The 17,482-nt window shown below is 46.3% G+C and overlaps 1 protein-coding gene across 1 annotated transcript in view; it reads right to left on the reverse strand.

Annotated features, from left to right (window-relative positions):
• Window positions 1-17,482, reverse strand: part of LOC145403933 (DNA-binding protein D-ETS-3-like) — a 169,109-nt gene that overhangs the window by 122,814 nt on the left and 28,813 nt on the right. Inside the window, exon 5 of the mRNA XM_080275534.1 lies at window positions 3,956-4,000. Within this exon, the coding sequence (XP_080131660.1) occupies window positions 3,956-4,000 (45 nt within the window). The remainder of the gene's footprint in view (window positions 1-3,955; window positions 4,001-17,482) is intronic.

A 17,482-nucleotide genomic window follows, 5' to 3' on the forward strand; every position in this document is an offset into this window, starting at 1 on the left:
TGTTGGTAGTTGACGGTGGTAATGTTGGTAGTTGGTGGTGGTGGTAATGTTGGTAGTTGACGGTGGTAATGCTGGTAGTTGACGGTGGTAATGTTGGTAGTTGGTGGTGGTGGTAACGTTGGTAGTTGGTGATGGTGGTAATGTTGGTAGTTGACGGTGGTAATGTTGGTAGTTGGTGGTGGTGGTAATGTTGGTAGTTGACGGTGGTAATGCTGGTAGTTGACGGTGGTAATGTTGGTAGTTGGTGGTGGTGGTAATGTTGGTAATTGGTGGTGGTGGTAATGTTGGTAGTTGGTGGTGGTGGTAATGTTGGTAGTTGGTGGTGGTGGTAATGTTGGTAGTTGACGGTGGTAATGTTGGTAGTTGGTGATGGTGGTAATGTTGGTAGTTGACGGTGGTAATGTTGGTAGTTGGTGGTGGTGGTAATGTTGGTAGTTGGTGATGGTGGTAATGTTGGTAGTTGGTGATGGTGGTAATGTTGGTAGTTGGTGATGGTGGTAATGTTGGTAGCTGGTAGTGATGATGGTTGTTGGGAGTAGTGGTTATGGCTCATTCCTTTCTTCACTTCATATACTCCTATTCCAAATCCTTTTCTTGCCTCCTTCTCTCCCTCCTCCTTACCTCCTCCTTCCCTCCTCATCCTCCTTCCCCTGTCCTTCTCTCCCCTCCCTTCCCTTTTCCTACTAACCTCTCCCTTTCTTTTTTCTCTCCCTTCACTTCTCTCTTCCTTCCTTCCATCTTCTTTTCCTCTTCCATCCCATTCCATACTCTCCTCTTCCCTTCATTTTCCTCTTTCTTCTCTTCTCTGTTCTTCCTTCCTTCTCCTCCTCCTCCTCCTTCCCTTCCCCTTTCCTACCATCCTCTCTCCTTCATTTTGTTCCTTCTTCTCTTTTCTTCTCTTCCTCCTCTGCTTCTTCCTCCTCCTCCTCCTCCTCCTCTTCCCAAACCAACCCTCCTTCCCTCTCCCTGTCCTTCACTTGTTCTTCCTTCTCTTCTCCCATTTCCTCCTCCTCCTCCTCCTCCCCTTCTCTTCCTCTTCCCCCTGTCTTCCTCTTCCTCCTCCTCCTCCTCCTAACTACCATAAACACTCAATGAGATTTCCATTACCTGTCTCTGTATGAATAACAACTTCGCGGTCACTAACTTTGGCGATTCAACCTATAACGTCGTTCTAACTTAACAATCCACCAAACCATCCACCTCCTCCATGCCCCAAAATACCTAAAATTATATTGTTTGAAGAGTAAAAAAAATCTTAATAGTTTTTGGTTACATTTTAAAGATGTTTTGGTGAAAATTTGGTGGGGTTTAATTTTGGCGGACTGGGATGTTAAACGCGAATATAATGTTCCGTAGAATTTGTACATGAGGTCACGTAGGGGCAGGGCAGTGTGTGTGTGTGTGTGTGTGTGTGTGTGTGTGTGTGTGTGTGTGTGTGAGAGAGAGAGAGAGAGAGATGGAATGAGGGAAGGTGAGGGGAGAGGGGACATGGAGAAGGGAAGGAGGGGGAGGGAAATGTAGAGGAAGAGAGAGACATAAGATGAGTGAAGGAGGTGAGGGGAAATGAAGGAAGGTCGGGAGAAGTGAGGGGAGGGGAACGGGAGGTGAAGGGGGTGGTGGAAGATGAGGGGAAGAAGAGAGGTGAGGGGAAAGGAGAACAGTACGAGAAGGGAGTGAGGGGAAAGGAAGGCAGGTAGGAGATGAGTATGAAGGAGGAGTATAGGGGGAAGTGAGAGGGGTGAGGGGAAGTGATGGGAGTGAGAGGGGTGGGAGGGGTAGGGAATGAAAGGAAGTGAAATGACTGTGAGGGGAGGGAAGTGAGGGGAGCAGAAGTCAGGGTAATGTGCAAGGGAAGGTACATGAAGGGAGGTGAGGGGAGTGAGGGGAGGGGAGGGCATGAGAGCGATGGGAGGTGAGCGGAGTGTAGCGAGGGGAGGGGAGGGTAGTGAGGGGAGGGGAGCGAGGGGAGGGGAGGGGAGGGCAGTGGTTGTAAACACACACATCCACCAGAGATTACGCTGATAACACGATAATCACACAAGGGGAGAGGGGAGAAGGAAAGTGGGGAGAGGGGAGGGAAGGAAAAGAGAAGCGAGAGGGAAGAGAGGGAAGGAAACAGAGGAGAGAGGGGGAGAGAGGAAAGGAAAAGAGGGGGGAGGGAGAGAGAAAGGGAAGGAAATATATGGAACAGAGGGGAAAGTGGGAAAGAAGAGGGAAGAAATGGAGAGAGGAGAAAGGGAAGGAAAGAGTAAATGAGGAGAGGGGAGGGGGGAGAGAGGGAAGGGAAAAAAGAGAGAATGAATGGGAAAGAGAAAAAGGGGAGGGGAGGGTAAAAAGAGGAAAAGAGAGGAGAGGGGAAGGAAAAGAGGGGATTTGGGAGCCACTGAGAGAAGGAAAGGAAAGAGGAAAGTGAGGAAGGAAAGGAGAATGGGAAGGGGAAGGGAAAACGAGAAGAGGGGAGAAAACGAGGGAAAGGAAGGAAAGGGGAAATACTAAGAAGGAAAATAATGGAAGGAAAAAGGAAAGAAAAGGAAGAGAAAGAAAGAGAAGAGAGGATGAAGAAATATACAGACGAAGGAAAAGAGGAAGGAAGGAAAAGGAAGAGGGGAAGGAAGGAGGAAGGAAGAGAGGAAGGAAGATGAAAGGAAGAGAGGAAGGAAGATGGAAGGAAGAGAGGAAGGAAGGAAAAGGAAGTGGGGAAGGAAGGAGGAAGGAAGGAAGAGAGGAAGGCAGGAAAAGGAAGAGGGGAAGGAAGAAAGAAGAGAGGAAGGAAAAGAGGAAGAGGGAAGAAAGACAGGGAAGAAAGAAGGAAGGATGAATCGAAGAGGAAATGAATAGGGAGGAGGAAGGAGGGGTGAGAGAGGTAGATAAGAGGGAGGGAAGAATGGTTAATCTCTCTCTCTCTCTCTCCTTCCCTCCCTCTCTCTCTCTCTCTCTCTCTTCCTTCAGCCCCTCCCTTTCACTTCCGCCTTATTTATGGCTGGAGGGAGGGAGAAAGGGGGAAGGAGGGGAGGAACTACAAAGCGAGAGAGAGAGAGAGAGAGAGAGAGAGAGCAGGCTAATGGGGGTAGTGGGTGATGGTGATGATAATAGTGATGATGAGGAAGATAGAGAGACGGGGCGGGGATGATCTATAAAGAGGGAGAGGGAGTGAGCGAGAGATAGGAGGGAGGGAGGGAAGGGGGAGGAGCAAGAGACGGGAGGGAGGAGGGGGAGGAAGGGAGGGAGAAGGAGAAAAATGGGTCTTGATGTCTGACTAAAAAAAGAAAAAGAAAAAATGAAAAGAAGATTACCAATATTAGTGAGTGTACAAACCTGACTGAGCACAATATTACAAACTACACCGATTGTACTTTCCAGGCAGAGATATTTGTAACGCTGCATCAATCTACCTCTTCTGTCTGTCTCACTTTCGTTTCTACTTTCAAGACATTTCTCCTTCTTATTCTGCCCAATCCCAGAAATCGCTAAGTAACTTGAAAGAAACGTCCTTGACCTAAAAGGGGTAATAACAGTAATCTTTGGTAACTACATACGCGTTAGTACAATCAGGTATTACAGTACTAACGCATGGTAATCATCACTAGCATGTTAGCCTTACCGTACTACACACATATACAACATGATCAACATCAAAAATTACTCCACACAGCTTTGCAATTGCCCTTTCCTGAACTTCTCACTGCATCATTGACCTTTTAGTTCATACAGCGTCTACTCTCTTCATCCTTGCGTGAACAGGACTATCCACACAGACTGTTATCATGTTCTTCATAACAGTTCTCCGGAATAAGGTGAACAAAGGGTCAAGTGACAGACAACACCTTCACTTATTTTGGATGATGAAGATATTGGTCGGGGTTACTATGAGGGTAACACAAACACCACAACAACGATAACTACTACTACTATTACTACTACTTTTACTACTACTACTTCTACTACTACTACTCACCATTAAGTAGAGAAGAGAGTCCTTTGTCCCGCCCCAACACTGAATCTGCCGGCAAAAATAATAATAATAATAATAATAATAATAATAATAATAATTCTTTAACACTTGCTTTCTCCGCACACTGTAAAACATCATTATCACACTAACATCAACCCAACATCATACTGTCAACATCACAAGGATTTCATAGCACACTTACATCAACAGACACTTCCTCGTCACCGCACTGAAAACATCGTAGACATCAACATCACACTAACATCAACCCAACATCACACTCATAACATCGTAAACATCAGTATTACACGAACATCGACCCCCCAGCATCACACTCATAACATCGTAAACATCAACATCACAGTAACATCAACCCAACATCACACTCATAACATCGTAAACATCATCACACTATCATCAACCCAACATCACATTACGAACATCACAAGGCTTCAACATCACACATACAACACTACATCAACATCAGATGGCGTTGGTATTATTCCCAACATCAACACACATCACACACAGGCATCTATCTATTGCCTGACGCCGTTTCCTGTGAGGGGCGGAGTGGACAAGAGGAACTGCAGGTATTTTTGTCCCTACTCATTAACAACTCCTCATCTCCCACAAAACACCTTCCTTCCTCCTTCCTTACATTTTCTCTCTCTCTCTCTCTCTCTCTCTCTCTCTCTCTCTCTCTCTCTCTCTCTCTCTCTCTCTCTCTCTCCCTTAATCTCTTCTCCCTCTTTGTCTCCCTCTTCCTTACTCTCTACTCCCTCTTTGTCTCCCTTTTCCTTACTCTTTTCTCCCTCTTCCTCTCCTCCTCCTCTTTCTTTCCGATAAAACTTTCCTCTCCATTCCTGGTTTATACTCCTTTCCTCCCCTTTTTCCTATTTTTTTCCCTCCCCTACTCCTCCCCCATCCCTCCTCACTCCCCCCTCTCCGTATCTCCTCCCCATCCCTCTCTCTAACTCCCCCCCTTCCTCCTCCTAACCCCATCCCTCCCACCTACACCAACTCTACTCTCCACCTCTTTTTCCATACCTTACTCTTTTCCTTTCTCCTTCCCCCACCCCTCCTCCTCTCCCCCCCTCCCTCTCTACTCTTCCCCTCCCCCTCTCCCCCCCAGTAAGGCCATCAATCCCTCTCACTTAATTTCACTTGGAATACGGTATGCAAATATCCCCCACTCAGTTAATGGCCAACACACACTGACTCACTCACCATCCTCCCTCGCTCACTCTCTCACTCTCACTCACTCACTATCTCGCCCTTTCTCGCTCACTATCTTACTATCTCACCCTCACTCACTCACTATCTCACCCTCCCTCACTCACTATCTTACTATCTCACCCTCACTCACTCACCATCTCATCCTCCTTCACTCACTATCTTACTATCTCACCCTCACTCACTCACTCACTTTCTCTAACTCACTCTCACTCACTCTTGCCTCCTCACCCCTGTCACTCACTCCCTTCCCTCATTAACTCATTCACTTATTCACCCATCCTCTCTCACTCACTCACTCAATCACCCACTTTATTTTATTCACCTCACTCACTCTTGCTTCCTTCCCCTCATCAGTCACTCATCCACACACAACTTACTCACCTTCTCTCTAGGTATAATTCATTTACTCATCCACTACACACAGTTGACGTTGCCTCTCTCATTTGCTTCTTTGTGAGTGAGTGAGTGAGTGAGTGAGTGAGTCTGAATGGGTGGGTGGGTGGAATGATGTGAGTCAGCATGTTGGGGGGGGATCCTGTTGAGTCATGGGGCGCGCCCACACACACACACACACACACACACACACACACACACACACACACACACACACACACACACACACACGGCCTCACCACCCTCATCACCATCATTCCCCTATCATCATCACTACCATCACCATCTCTGTCATCATCACTATCACCTCTAAGTTCACCATTCACCACCACACACAGCTTGACACACATCACCCTGTCTCACCACCACCACACCACACCATCCCTAACAACCACCACACCACCACACAATACCACAACCACACCATTAACCTCATCACCCTCTCTACCACCACACCACACAACCACATACCATCATGACCTCACCACACCACCACACACCACCACAACCACACCATAATACAACCACACTCGTCACCGCACACCACACCACACCACCACACCTCATCACAACCACACCATAAGATCAGCACCCTCATCACTCACATCACACCACTATCATCACCACCATCACCACCCCAAATACCATATGGGTGAAATATGGTGTAGGTGGCATCTTAACTACCATCTTGTGACCGCCATGATGCACACACACACACACACAGACACACACACACACACGTTTCTCAGCCTACCCCTTCTCAACGATGACCCTTTTTATTATATTCTCTCTACCACTAGCTTATTTTATTGAGAGAGAGAGAGGGAGAGAGAGAGAGAGAGAGAGAGAGACAGAGAGAGAGAGAGAGATGGGGGGGGGTCGACCACTGATAGCTTCCCTTCCCAAACTTTCTCAAACTAATATTTCCATTCAATAATACATTTTTCATCCACTATCCTCCCCCTATCTTTCCCCTCCCCCCCTCATTCTCTCTCTCTCTCTCTCTCTCTCTCTCTCTCCTTAGTACCCTTACCCTATTCTCATTTCTTTCCTTTAGTCACTATCAATTCTTCCTTCACCTTTTTTCTCTCCTCTCGTCTCAGCATCTCTCCTCCTCCTCTTTTCCTACTTCCTCTTTTCCCTCGTCTCTTTATTTTCTCTCTTAGTGCCAGCTCCCTCCCTTCATTCTTCATCTCCTTTCTTCACTCTCTCATTTTTCTCTCACTTCATTTTCCTCCTCCTCTTCCAACTTATTTCCCCCCTCCTTCTTCCTTTCTCCTTCGCCTCTTTTCCTTCTCTTCCTTTACCTTCCTTTTCTTTCTTCCTCCCTCTCCTCCTCTTCTTCCTTCTCCTCCTCGTGTCAGTGAAATATGTGGTAAGTTGAGGTGAGGATAATGACAGAGTGGGCAAAAGTTGGAGGTTCCCAGTGCAATATATCACCCTCTCTCTCTCTCTCTCTCTCTCCTTCCATTTATCCTGTCCGTCTTATTCTTCCTTCTTTCCTTCCTTATTTTCTTTACATCTCTCTCTCTCTCTCTCTCCTTCATTTTTCTTACCATCCACGTCTCCCTTATCATCGTCATTCTCCCTCATCTTAATCTCTCCCCTCTTATTCTTTTTCTTCTCTTCCATATCTCCTCCTCTTTCCTCCATTCCTCCTCGCCAGTTTCTCTTCCCCTCCTTTTCTCCCCCTTCCACTTTTCCCTCCTGCTCCCCTTACATCTCCCCCATCTTCTTCCCTACCTTTCTTTCATTTTCCCTCTCGTTTCCTCCCCTTTCCCTTCCCTCCCTTTACATCTTTCCTAGTCCTTCCCTCCCTTTCTGTCTCTTTCTCTCTGCCATTTTTCCCTCGCGCCTCCACCCAGGATAAAAATCTCCCGCCAGCGCCCAATGGACCACAGACAATCACGCCACTTCACCCCCGCGTCCCGACCCCCAACCCCCTGGCATGGGCTTCACCTTATCACTCTTTTATATACATACATACATACATATATATATATAATTACCTCCACTACTTACTCCCCAGTCAAGTAATCCCTTAATATTCACTATGTTAAGGGAATGTGTTAAAGTATAAGCAAAGGTTAAGATGCATCATGGTTGGTGTTGCTGTGTTATCCTGGTGGTGCTGTGGCTGGTTAGTACGTTGTTCACCCCACACCGTGAGTCTGTCCTGGCACACACCCATCGCCGCACAGGTATCAATCCACCCCGTGTAGGTTGGCAGGTTAATGAGTAACTAGAGTAACACCTATGGGGGGTAACCGTGGTAACCTGGATGATGCAGCGGCCCCAACACAGGATAGTGAGCGAATAACCCCACACAGACCCAAAGGCCGAGGTTACAGAGATGAGCACCGAGGCAAAGCACCTCTTGGTCTTTGTACCCACCTTTATCCTTACCTTTGTTATTGTCCTCAGGTTGTTTGAATAAATAGAACAAGCCAGTGGGATCAAATACAAATATTAACCTCAGCATGTCCATATTAATCCAATATCACTGACACTTGAAACAGACAGATATAGACAGATAGATAGATAGATAGATAGACAGACAGACAGACAAAGATAGACCCCATCCCCCCTTCAGATGCATCTAACAACACCACTGACGAAAACAGACGACTTGTTAGGCTAAGACGAGACGTATCAACTAGAAGAGTTAGACAGCCTTCACTTGCAGCATGTAGATAGTAAAAGACTAGAAAACACGTCCTCGGGCTGAAGGGCCTAACACCACCCTCTTCAATACCCATCCTACCCACACTACCCTCTCCACAATCCACTGCCACCACCCTCTTCAATACCCATCCACACGCACTCCCCTACCCACACTACGCTCTCCATGATCCACTACCACCCTCTTCAATACCCATCCTACCCACACTACCCCCTCTATCATTCACTGCCAACACCCTCTTCAATACCCCCCTACCCACACCCCCTCCATAATCCACTACTACGTTCTTCAATACCATCCTACCCCTCCCATAATCCACTGCTACCCACTTCAATACCCCCCTACCCACACCCCCTCTATAACCCACTGCCACCACTCCCTCTTCAGCAACCCCCCTACCCACACTACCCTCTCCACAATCCACCGCCACCATCGTCTTCCATACCCATCCCTACCCACACCCCCAACAGAACCCACTGCCACAACCCTCTTCAATACTCAATACCCACCCACCCCTACCCACACCCCCTCCATAATCCACTGCCACCACCCCCTCTTCAATATCCCCCTACCCACACCTCTTCCATAACCCACTACCACCCTCTTCATTACCCACACCTACCCACACCCCCTCCATTATCCACTGCCACAACCCTCTTCAATACCCACCCCCCTACCCACACCCCCTCCATAACCCAGTACCACCCTCTTCAATACCCCCGTACCCCACCCACCCACCCACCCACCCCTCAATAATCCACCGCTAGGCACCCCATTCATTACGAGATACAATTCTGAGCATATTTCACCGTTTTATGACCTCTGAGGAGCCATCGCCGGGCCAAAAATACGAGGGTACGTTTAGAAGCGAAGGACGGTTGGCGGAGGAACGTTTAAAAAGGGAAAGACGGTTGACGGAGGAACGTTTAAAAGCGAAGACGGTTGGCGGGAAATGGCACCGCGTCACCAAACCTCTTCAAAACTCCTTATATGATTTAAACCGGCCCTCTGATCGTTATAGATGTAATAAAAATGAGTCGTTGGTATTAGGTGTAAAAATTCAGCCCGACAGCAGCGGATCCGAACGCGTAAATCGTGACCCAAGCCACGGCCCAGCGCATGCGTCCGAACACCGCCGCGCGCCAGTATATATATATTTTCCCGCGCTTTTTTTGTTATTTATCACAGAACAAGGAATGAGAGTCAAAATATGTGCGCTGACAGCCAATATTCACACAGGAGTTGCCAGCGCGTTCCAAGTTTATTGAATTATTACGGTGCGGGGAAGAAAATGGAGGAGAGAGAGAGAGAGAGAGAGAAAGAGAGAGAGAGGAGGGAAGCGCTGACCGTTGACTTTTCTATTCAAAATACGCGTTTTTTTTTTTTTTTTTTTTTTTGACGTGGACGCCATATTGAATTTTATTTTGGGGTGGCCGTCTGGTGTAGGTCTATTACAGAATGATTTTAATATTCTCTCTCTCTCTCTCTCTCTCTCTCTCTCTCTCAATATGGCCGTCAAGTTGGGCTAATACTGAGGTCTCGTGATGTAGGCAGAGTTCAGAAGACGATGTAAAGGAACTATTGACCGCGACTGTACATTCCTTAGGACGATGGAAACTTTTGGGCACCCTGTTACCCATATATGTGGATGAAATAAGGTGACATTAATAGCCTCTTTATGTAGGCCTGAGAGAGAGAGAGAGAGAGAGAGAGAGAGAGAGAGAGAGAGAGAGAGAGAGAGAGAGAGACTGGTTTATTATCCTTTGGCTCCTTTGACTCCCTCTCAATTGGATCAAATGTGTGGTGTCAGCTGGAAGAAAATACCAGCTGTCCCCATCTGAGTTTCAGTATTGGTATAAGCTGGTACTGACACTCCCAGGTTCCTAGCCCTCATTCCCAGTCCCATAAAATAAGTCTAAAGTTGGCAGGAATTAAGAAGCGACAATTTTTTTTTTTTTTTAATAAGAATACTTCAAGACAATTTATGTAAAGCCTCTACAATCAATGGACTTAGGCTTCACTTTGTTCTTACTATCATCTTATTTTTATCTTACGAGGGAAATTCGTTCATATCCCCTTTGCTGAGACGATCCACACACACACACACACACACACACAGACCTCACACACAGAGGTTCCAAAAATTGAAGAGGACAGGCGTGGATTCAGTGCGTGTGGGCTGGTGGGGGTTCAGCAGGGGTTCACAGGGGCGGGTGGGGCTCAATTTGGCACTCGGGGGGGTCAAGGGTCATTGGTTCTAGGGGGGATTTTAATGTACAGATGGGGTGAGGAGTGAGGGTGAGGCTGGATGCACGGGGTGAATTGAGTCAAGAATGTGCTGGTGATGGTGGTAATGGAGTGTGGTGTTTACTGACGTGTGTTTAGAAGGCTCCCAAACACCTCTTCCTTACAAACACTTCTCTTCCTTACAAACACCGCTCTTCTTTACAAACACCTCTCTTCCTTACAAACACCTCTCTTCCCTATAAACCTCTCTCTTCCTGACAAACACCTCCCTTTCTTACAAACACCTCTCTTCCCTATAAACCCCTCTCTTCCTTACAAACCCCTCTCTTTCTTACAAACACCTCTCTTTCTTACAAACACCTCCCTTCCTCACAAACACATCTCTTCCTTATAAACCCCTCTCTTCCTGACAAACACCTCCCTTACTTACAAACACCTCTCTACCTTACAAACATCTCTCTTCCTTACAAACCCCTCTCTTCCTTACAAACACCTCTCTTTCTTACAAACACCTCTCTTTCTTACAAACACCTCTCTTCCTTACAAGCACCTCTCTACCTTACAAACACCTCTTTTCCTCACAATCACCTCTCTTCCTTACAAACACCTCTCTTCCTCACAAACACCTCTCTTCATGACAAACACCTCTCTTCATTACAAACACCTCTCTTCCTTGCAAACACCTCTCTTTCTTACAAACACCTCTCTTTCTTACAAACACCTCTCTTCCTTACAAACACCTCTCCTCCTTACCAACTTACTTCCGCATGTAGTAATAATCTCCTTTTTATATGAAATCTATATTAGTATTACAAAGGCACAAACAGCACAGATTACAACGAATATAACAAATAAATCGTAGGAAGAGGTGCTATACAACCTCCTGAGAGCATCACAAAACGATCTTATATTTAACCCTTTTCCTACGACACACTTTCCTCAACCCCCTCACTTACGCATACACATCAGGCTCACTTACGCCAGACGATTTTACCAGCCACTAAGACCCCCTCCCTCCTTCCTGCCTCATCAATTGGTTTAGCTGAAGAAAATCGTCTGGCAGCAAAGGTAAAAAAGATATCATACTTAGGAAATTAGAAGCCAGCCTGTGATAGTTTTTTTTATGTTCACTTTACGCTAGAATTTTAACATCAGAATATTAGTGACGCATGCTATGTAAGAATGTATTGATAAGACATTGCATAGTTTTGTTTATGTATACACCTTTAAACAACAACAACAACAACAACACACACACGCACACAATTTATACATTATTCTGAAAGGAGTCCTGGAGCCTTGAATAGGGTAGGGAATGAGGGCCTATATGTCACCCTGCCCTGCTCCCTTCACCCTTGCCGGAGTAAGGGTATATAATTCACCCCCCCCCCCCACTACCCTTGGAGAAGATCACGGGTCAGCCTCGGCCTTTAACTGCCACTTACTGACCATCGCCACGTCAATAAAATCATTACGAGGAAGGAGACAGCGCGCTCATACACGTGCCGGCGCCCCCACCCTCCGGCACGCGGCACGCACCTCCCCCCTTTCCCCTACTTCCGCCCCCTTCCCTCCCCTCTCCCCTACTTCCGCCCTTTCCTCCCCAAGCACGTGGCACGCCCCTCTCCCCTCACTATGCTCCCCTACCCTCCTTCCTTCTATTATTCTTGTCGCCCTACTGAACTTCCTTGTCCTCTCTCTCTCTCTCTCTCTCTCAGGCCTATATCTTCTTCCTTCCTTACCAATATGACAAGGAATACAATCTTACGTCTTACACTTCCTAGACCCACGAACCCGGAAGCAACTAATTCTTCCAAGGTAATATTCACACCTTGAGTCAACAGGTACACAGGTGAGTATTAATTAAGGTGTTGCTGACTGGGATGTGGGATTGGGAGGGGGTGGGAAGGAAGGGTGAGAAAAGAGGGTTAAGTGGGGGGAAGGGTAGAGATTTAATGAGAAAAAGAGAGAGAGAGAGGGGAGGAAAGCATCATCATCATCAATCATCACTATCATCACTAACCACATTATCAACAACTGTATCATCACCATCATCATCATCGTCATTATATTTAAAGACCTTATCACAATCACTTCCACTTACATCATCATCATCACCATCATCATCATCGTCATTATATTTAAAGACCTTATCACAATCACTTCCACTTACATCATCATCATCACCATCATCATCATCGTCATTATATTTAAAGACCTTATCACAATCACTTCCACTTACATCATCATCATCATCACCATCATCATCATCATCAGCTGCTGTTACTACTTCTGATGTGAATATCTGATTAAGACACACATACACAGACACAGACAGACACACACACACAGAGTCATTATCAGCATCATCATCATCATCATCACCGTTCTCCCAGCTATTGTAAATCACACACACACACACACACACACACACACACACACATACACACACACACACACACACACACGTCCTACCTCACTCCATCCCTATGTGGAAAAACAAAGGCCATGATGAAAAACAAATTTCTAAAAGATTTTTTTTCTTCCATTTTGCGCCACAACAATTATAAAAAAAAAATCACCTCAAAGTGTTAATGACCTAAACATAATTATTTTACGTGTTGTTAATTAAGCCCCTTCATTACGAGTCACCTGAAAGTCTAATAACACCTGTAATTAACAAGATTTATATAAAAATGTTATTGTACTGAAGAAGTTAATGAGACCAAAATCTGAAGGCAAACTGGCAACTCCCTATACAATGTTGATGACGTCATGGATTTCCCCTTCGATGACGTCACTGCACTTCCGGGTAAGGTCCAGGCAGGGATGAGGGAGTGGGAGGAAAAGGGAGGATAGGGGAGAAGAAAGATGGGAGAAGGGAGGGAGGAAAAGATGGAATGAGGGAAAATGAGGAAGAAAAAAGGGTGGGAATGGAGGAAAAGGATGAAGTGGGGACATGATGGAGGAAGAGAGGAGGACGAGGAGGAGGAGGAGGAAAGAGGGAAAGGGAGGGGAGAGGCTGTTTTGAATGGAAGTAAAAGAAACAGAGGGGAGAAAACGCTGGTGTGAAAGTCTTTGGAAGGGGGAGAGAAGGAGGGAGAATGGAGGAGGGAAATGAAGAGAGAGAGAGAGAGAGAGAGAGAGAGAGAGAGAGAGAGAGAGAGAGAGAGTTCATTTGAGCGACTGTTCTTTTCTCCCTATTGATTAGATGGTGTTCACGGGAGGGTTTGTGTTTGGTACCTTTGTTGTTTCTCTGTGGGGGCCTTGTAGAGCTGTTATCTGATTGGCCTCAAGGGGTGTGGAACTAGCTCTCTCTCTCTCTCTCTCTCTCTCTCTCTCTCGTAATTTTATATATTGTTAACAAAATACATCTCGCCATATCAGCGTCTTGCTCTCTCTCTCTCTCTCTCTCTCTCTCTCTCTCTCTCTTCCCAGCAGCGGGGGGTCTTGAACCAATGACCTGACCTCCCCCCCCCTTTACTCCGACTACCACAACAACCACAACCACCACCACAACAACCATTACTACCTTCTACCACAAACACCACCACAACCACAGCATCACTACCACCATAACAACCCCTACTAACACCACAACCACAACTACAACTACCATCACAGTCACTACTACCACAACATCCATCCCACCTACCACAACAACGACTACCACAATCCCTACCACAACCACCACAACCATACCTTGTCACCATTCTAACGCCCTAAACAGAAAATGAGGAACTGAGGCTCACTTGGGCTTGAAAGAAAACGGAATATCACATTAAATAACAGAGTAGGAGGGGAGTAATGTTTTTCCCCTCCCCTCACTCCCCCCTCTCCCCCTCCCCTCACTGTCCCCTCCCAAGCCCACTTTCCCCTCACTCCCTCTAGCCTCTCCTCTCCCCTCACTATACTCCCACCTCCCCTTTCCCCTCACTCCCCACCATTCTCCTTCCTCACCCACCCATAATCCCACTTTCTCCCTCCTCTCCCCTCTCACTTCTCTCCCTCCACTCCCTCCTCTCCCCTCACTCCCTCCACTTCTCTCTCCCCTCAATCCCTTCTCCCCTCTCTCTCCCCTCCCATCCTTTTCCCCCCCTTCCCCTCGAGGATAATGAATATATTGTAATAATCACAGCCTCTAAATCAACAAGAACAAGAACAACAACAACAACATGAACAACTTAGGTCAAAGTAATAATAAGCTTAATTAAATACGTTTTTACTAAGCTTAACCCCTTCACTCCAATGATCTATCTATCCATCTATCTATCTATCTATAGCCCGACGCCCTAATCCCGCAAGGGGTGGTCGCAGACAAAACGCCTCCAAGTCGCTTTATCACCCACCATTTGACTGCCCTCCCCCCCAACTCACTCCCCCCTCCCTCATATACCTCTCACCTCCATCCCTCAACTCCAATGACGCCTTTTGCTATTCTTTCTTGCTTTCTCCAGACGTCTTTCTCCTCACCTTGGGACAGGTTTTAATTAGCGAAGGTGTAATTAAGCTTCTATCTCACTCCTCCAGCTTAATATGCCTTCCTAAGCTGATTTACATGTGTGCAAAGTCTAGCGGTTGTATTTATCCTTCAATTACCTGGATTTTCCGCAGGTAAAGATGAGTCTGGATTTAATCTCTGTAAAATGGATCTACCTGCTTATCTATGTATCTGTCTATCCATTTACCCATCATCTATTTATATATCTATCCATCATTTCCACGAGATGGGTGGGTGTAGTGGGATGATGGTGAGAATGAGAGTGAAGGAATGACAGAATGGTGATGAGTAAAGAGGGAAGAAAGATACAGAGAGATGGGTTCAAAAGCTACAGAACAAGTGTGACGGCGTGGTGTGTGTGTGTGTGTGTGTGTGTGTGTGTGTGTGTGTGTGTGTGTGTGTGTGTGTGTGTGTGTGTGTGTGTGTGTGTGTGTAGGGCATTGTGTTGGCAATCAAGTGGTATTCAGAGAGAGCAACTTGATGCGACGGTGTAATGGGGACGATGGTGGGGTACTGGTGGGAAAGTGAGAGGAGGAGGAGGAGGAGGAGGAGGAGGAGGAGGAGGAGGAGGAGGAATGGAATGGTAGTAGTGGGGGGAAGGAGGGGGGAGAAAGATGTGGAAATAACATGGGTAAAACTGGGATGGGGAGATGGGCATGAGAGGGATGGTGGGGAGAAGGGGAGGGAATTAATTTGGGGAGACAGAATGATAAAGAAAATATCGAAAAAGGAATGAAAAAATGGGGGGGTAGGAAGTAATATCATGGTGGAAATGATGGGAGTTGGAATGAATACAGGAATGGTGCGACTCGGGAAGAATGGGAATGGGGGAATGCCATGATAACGATGGTAATGGGGAGTAGGAAGATATGACGAGGTGGGGTGGGATGAGTGGGAATGATGGGGTGAAAAAGGAGGGTATAGAGGAGTGGCATGAGAGGGATGGTGAGTGGGGGAGGGGCTGGGAAGATATGGGGGAAGGTAGGGTGGATGATGGTGGGAATGGTGAAGAAGGGGAAAGGTGGAGTGACATGACAAGGTGACGATGGGGAGGGGGAGGATATGGGTAGGTGAACTGGGATGATGATAGGAATGAAGAATGAGAATGAAGGAATGACAGAAGAATGATGATGGGGAGAGAGAGAAATGGGTAGGTGAAGTGGCATGATGGTACGAATGAAGAATGAGAATAAAGGAATGACGGAAGGGTGATGGGTATGGGAGGGAGGGTAGGAAGATGTAGTGAGATGAGGTGGGATGATGATGGGAATGAAACAGTGAATAATGGAAATGAAAAATGAAAAACAAAGGAAAAAAATAAATGGAAAAGTGATGTAGAGGAAACAGTATCGATAATGAACGAAAAAAAAAAAAAAAATAAAGAAAGAATATAGGGAGTAGTATACAAAAAATTATAGAGAAAAATCACCATCAACAAACCTAGTGATTTTTTCCAAGTCACTTATTTTACAGTAGGTTTATGACTGTGGTATCCGTTCTATGAGACGAAAGATAAGGAGAGCAAGACAAGCATCCCCCTCCTCACCCACCCCACCGCCAATCCGATATAGACACAACTGTTATCTTCCTACTATCTCCAGACGATTTTCTTCAGACGACGGTGGTACAAGGGCTTGAAGACATGGCCAAGAGATGATAAGAAATTCCTTTAAGATTATTTGGATCTTTTGAGAAACGCGTATAGCAAGATACTAACTCCACTTTTTTTTTGCCTGTAATGTTCCCTGTTAGCTATACTCTCTTCATCCTAACTTGGCCTAAAACTGTCATCTCTCCATCCTGAGTCACGAGTTCTAACAAGATCTTAAGACCAGAACATGATGCTAGTCACGAAGAAGTGCTATGGAAAGGATGCTCGAGCCGCAGCACTGTCTTTCTCTGCCACTGAGCTACGTGAAATAAGCTGCAAAAGGACGAACATCTGGGCCAAGTTAAGATGAAAGAAGTATAGTAGCAAAGAGACTAATTTAGAAGGAAGGATGCTGAGGGTCTGACTACAATATACACTACCGACAAAGCCACCTCTCAGGAGGAGGTGACTGGGAACATATTGTCGTGTATCACTGCCTCTGATCGCTGTGATGGGGGAGGGGAAGCGTGGGAATGAGGGCGGGGCTGGGGGGGGGAGAAGAGGTTGTTATTATTGTTGTTGTTATGGCCGGAGGGGAGGGGAGGGGGAGGGGAGGGGAGGAGAAAGCTACTCTGCATTATTCTCACGCCCTCACAGAAAGGAGGCCACTTGACTGAACGACTTATTATATGTGTTCTTACAGCTCCTCAGAAAATTATTAAATCATTTCCAATTTTCACGCACTAAACAAAATTATTCCTCTCTCTCTCTCTCTCTCTCTCTCTCTCTCTCTCTCTCTCTCTCTCGTCTAAATTCATATCTCACATTTCACTCTAATTATAGCGAGAGAGATGCCAAAGAAATGAAACAACATAT

Source organism: Coenobita brevimanus, chromosome 62 (assembly GCF_032717465.1).
Source record: "Coenobita brevimanus isolate Jiangsu-jjx chromosome 62, ASM3271746v2, whole genome shotgun sequence".
Taxonomy (NCBI): Eukaryota; Metazoa; Arthropoda; class Malacostraca; order Decapoda; family Coenobitidae; genus Coenobita; species Coenobita brevimanus.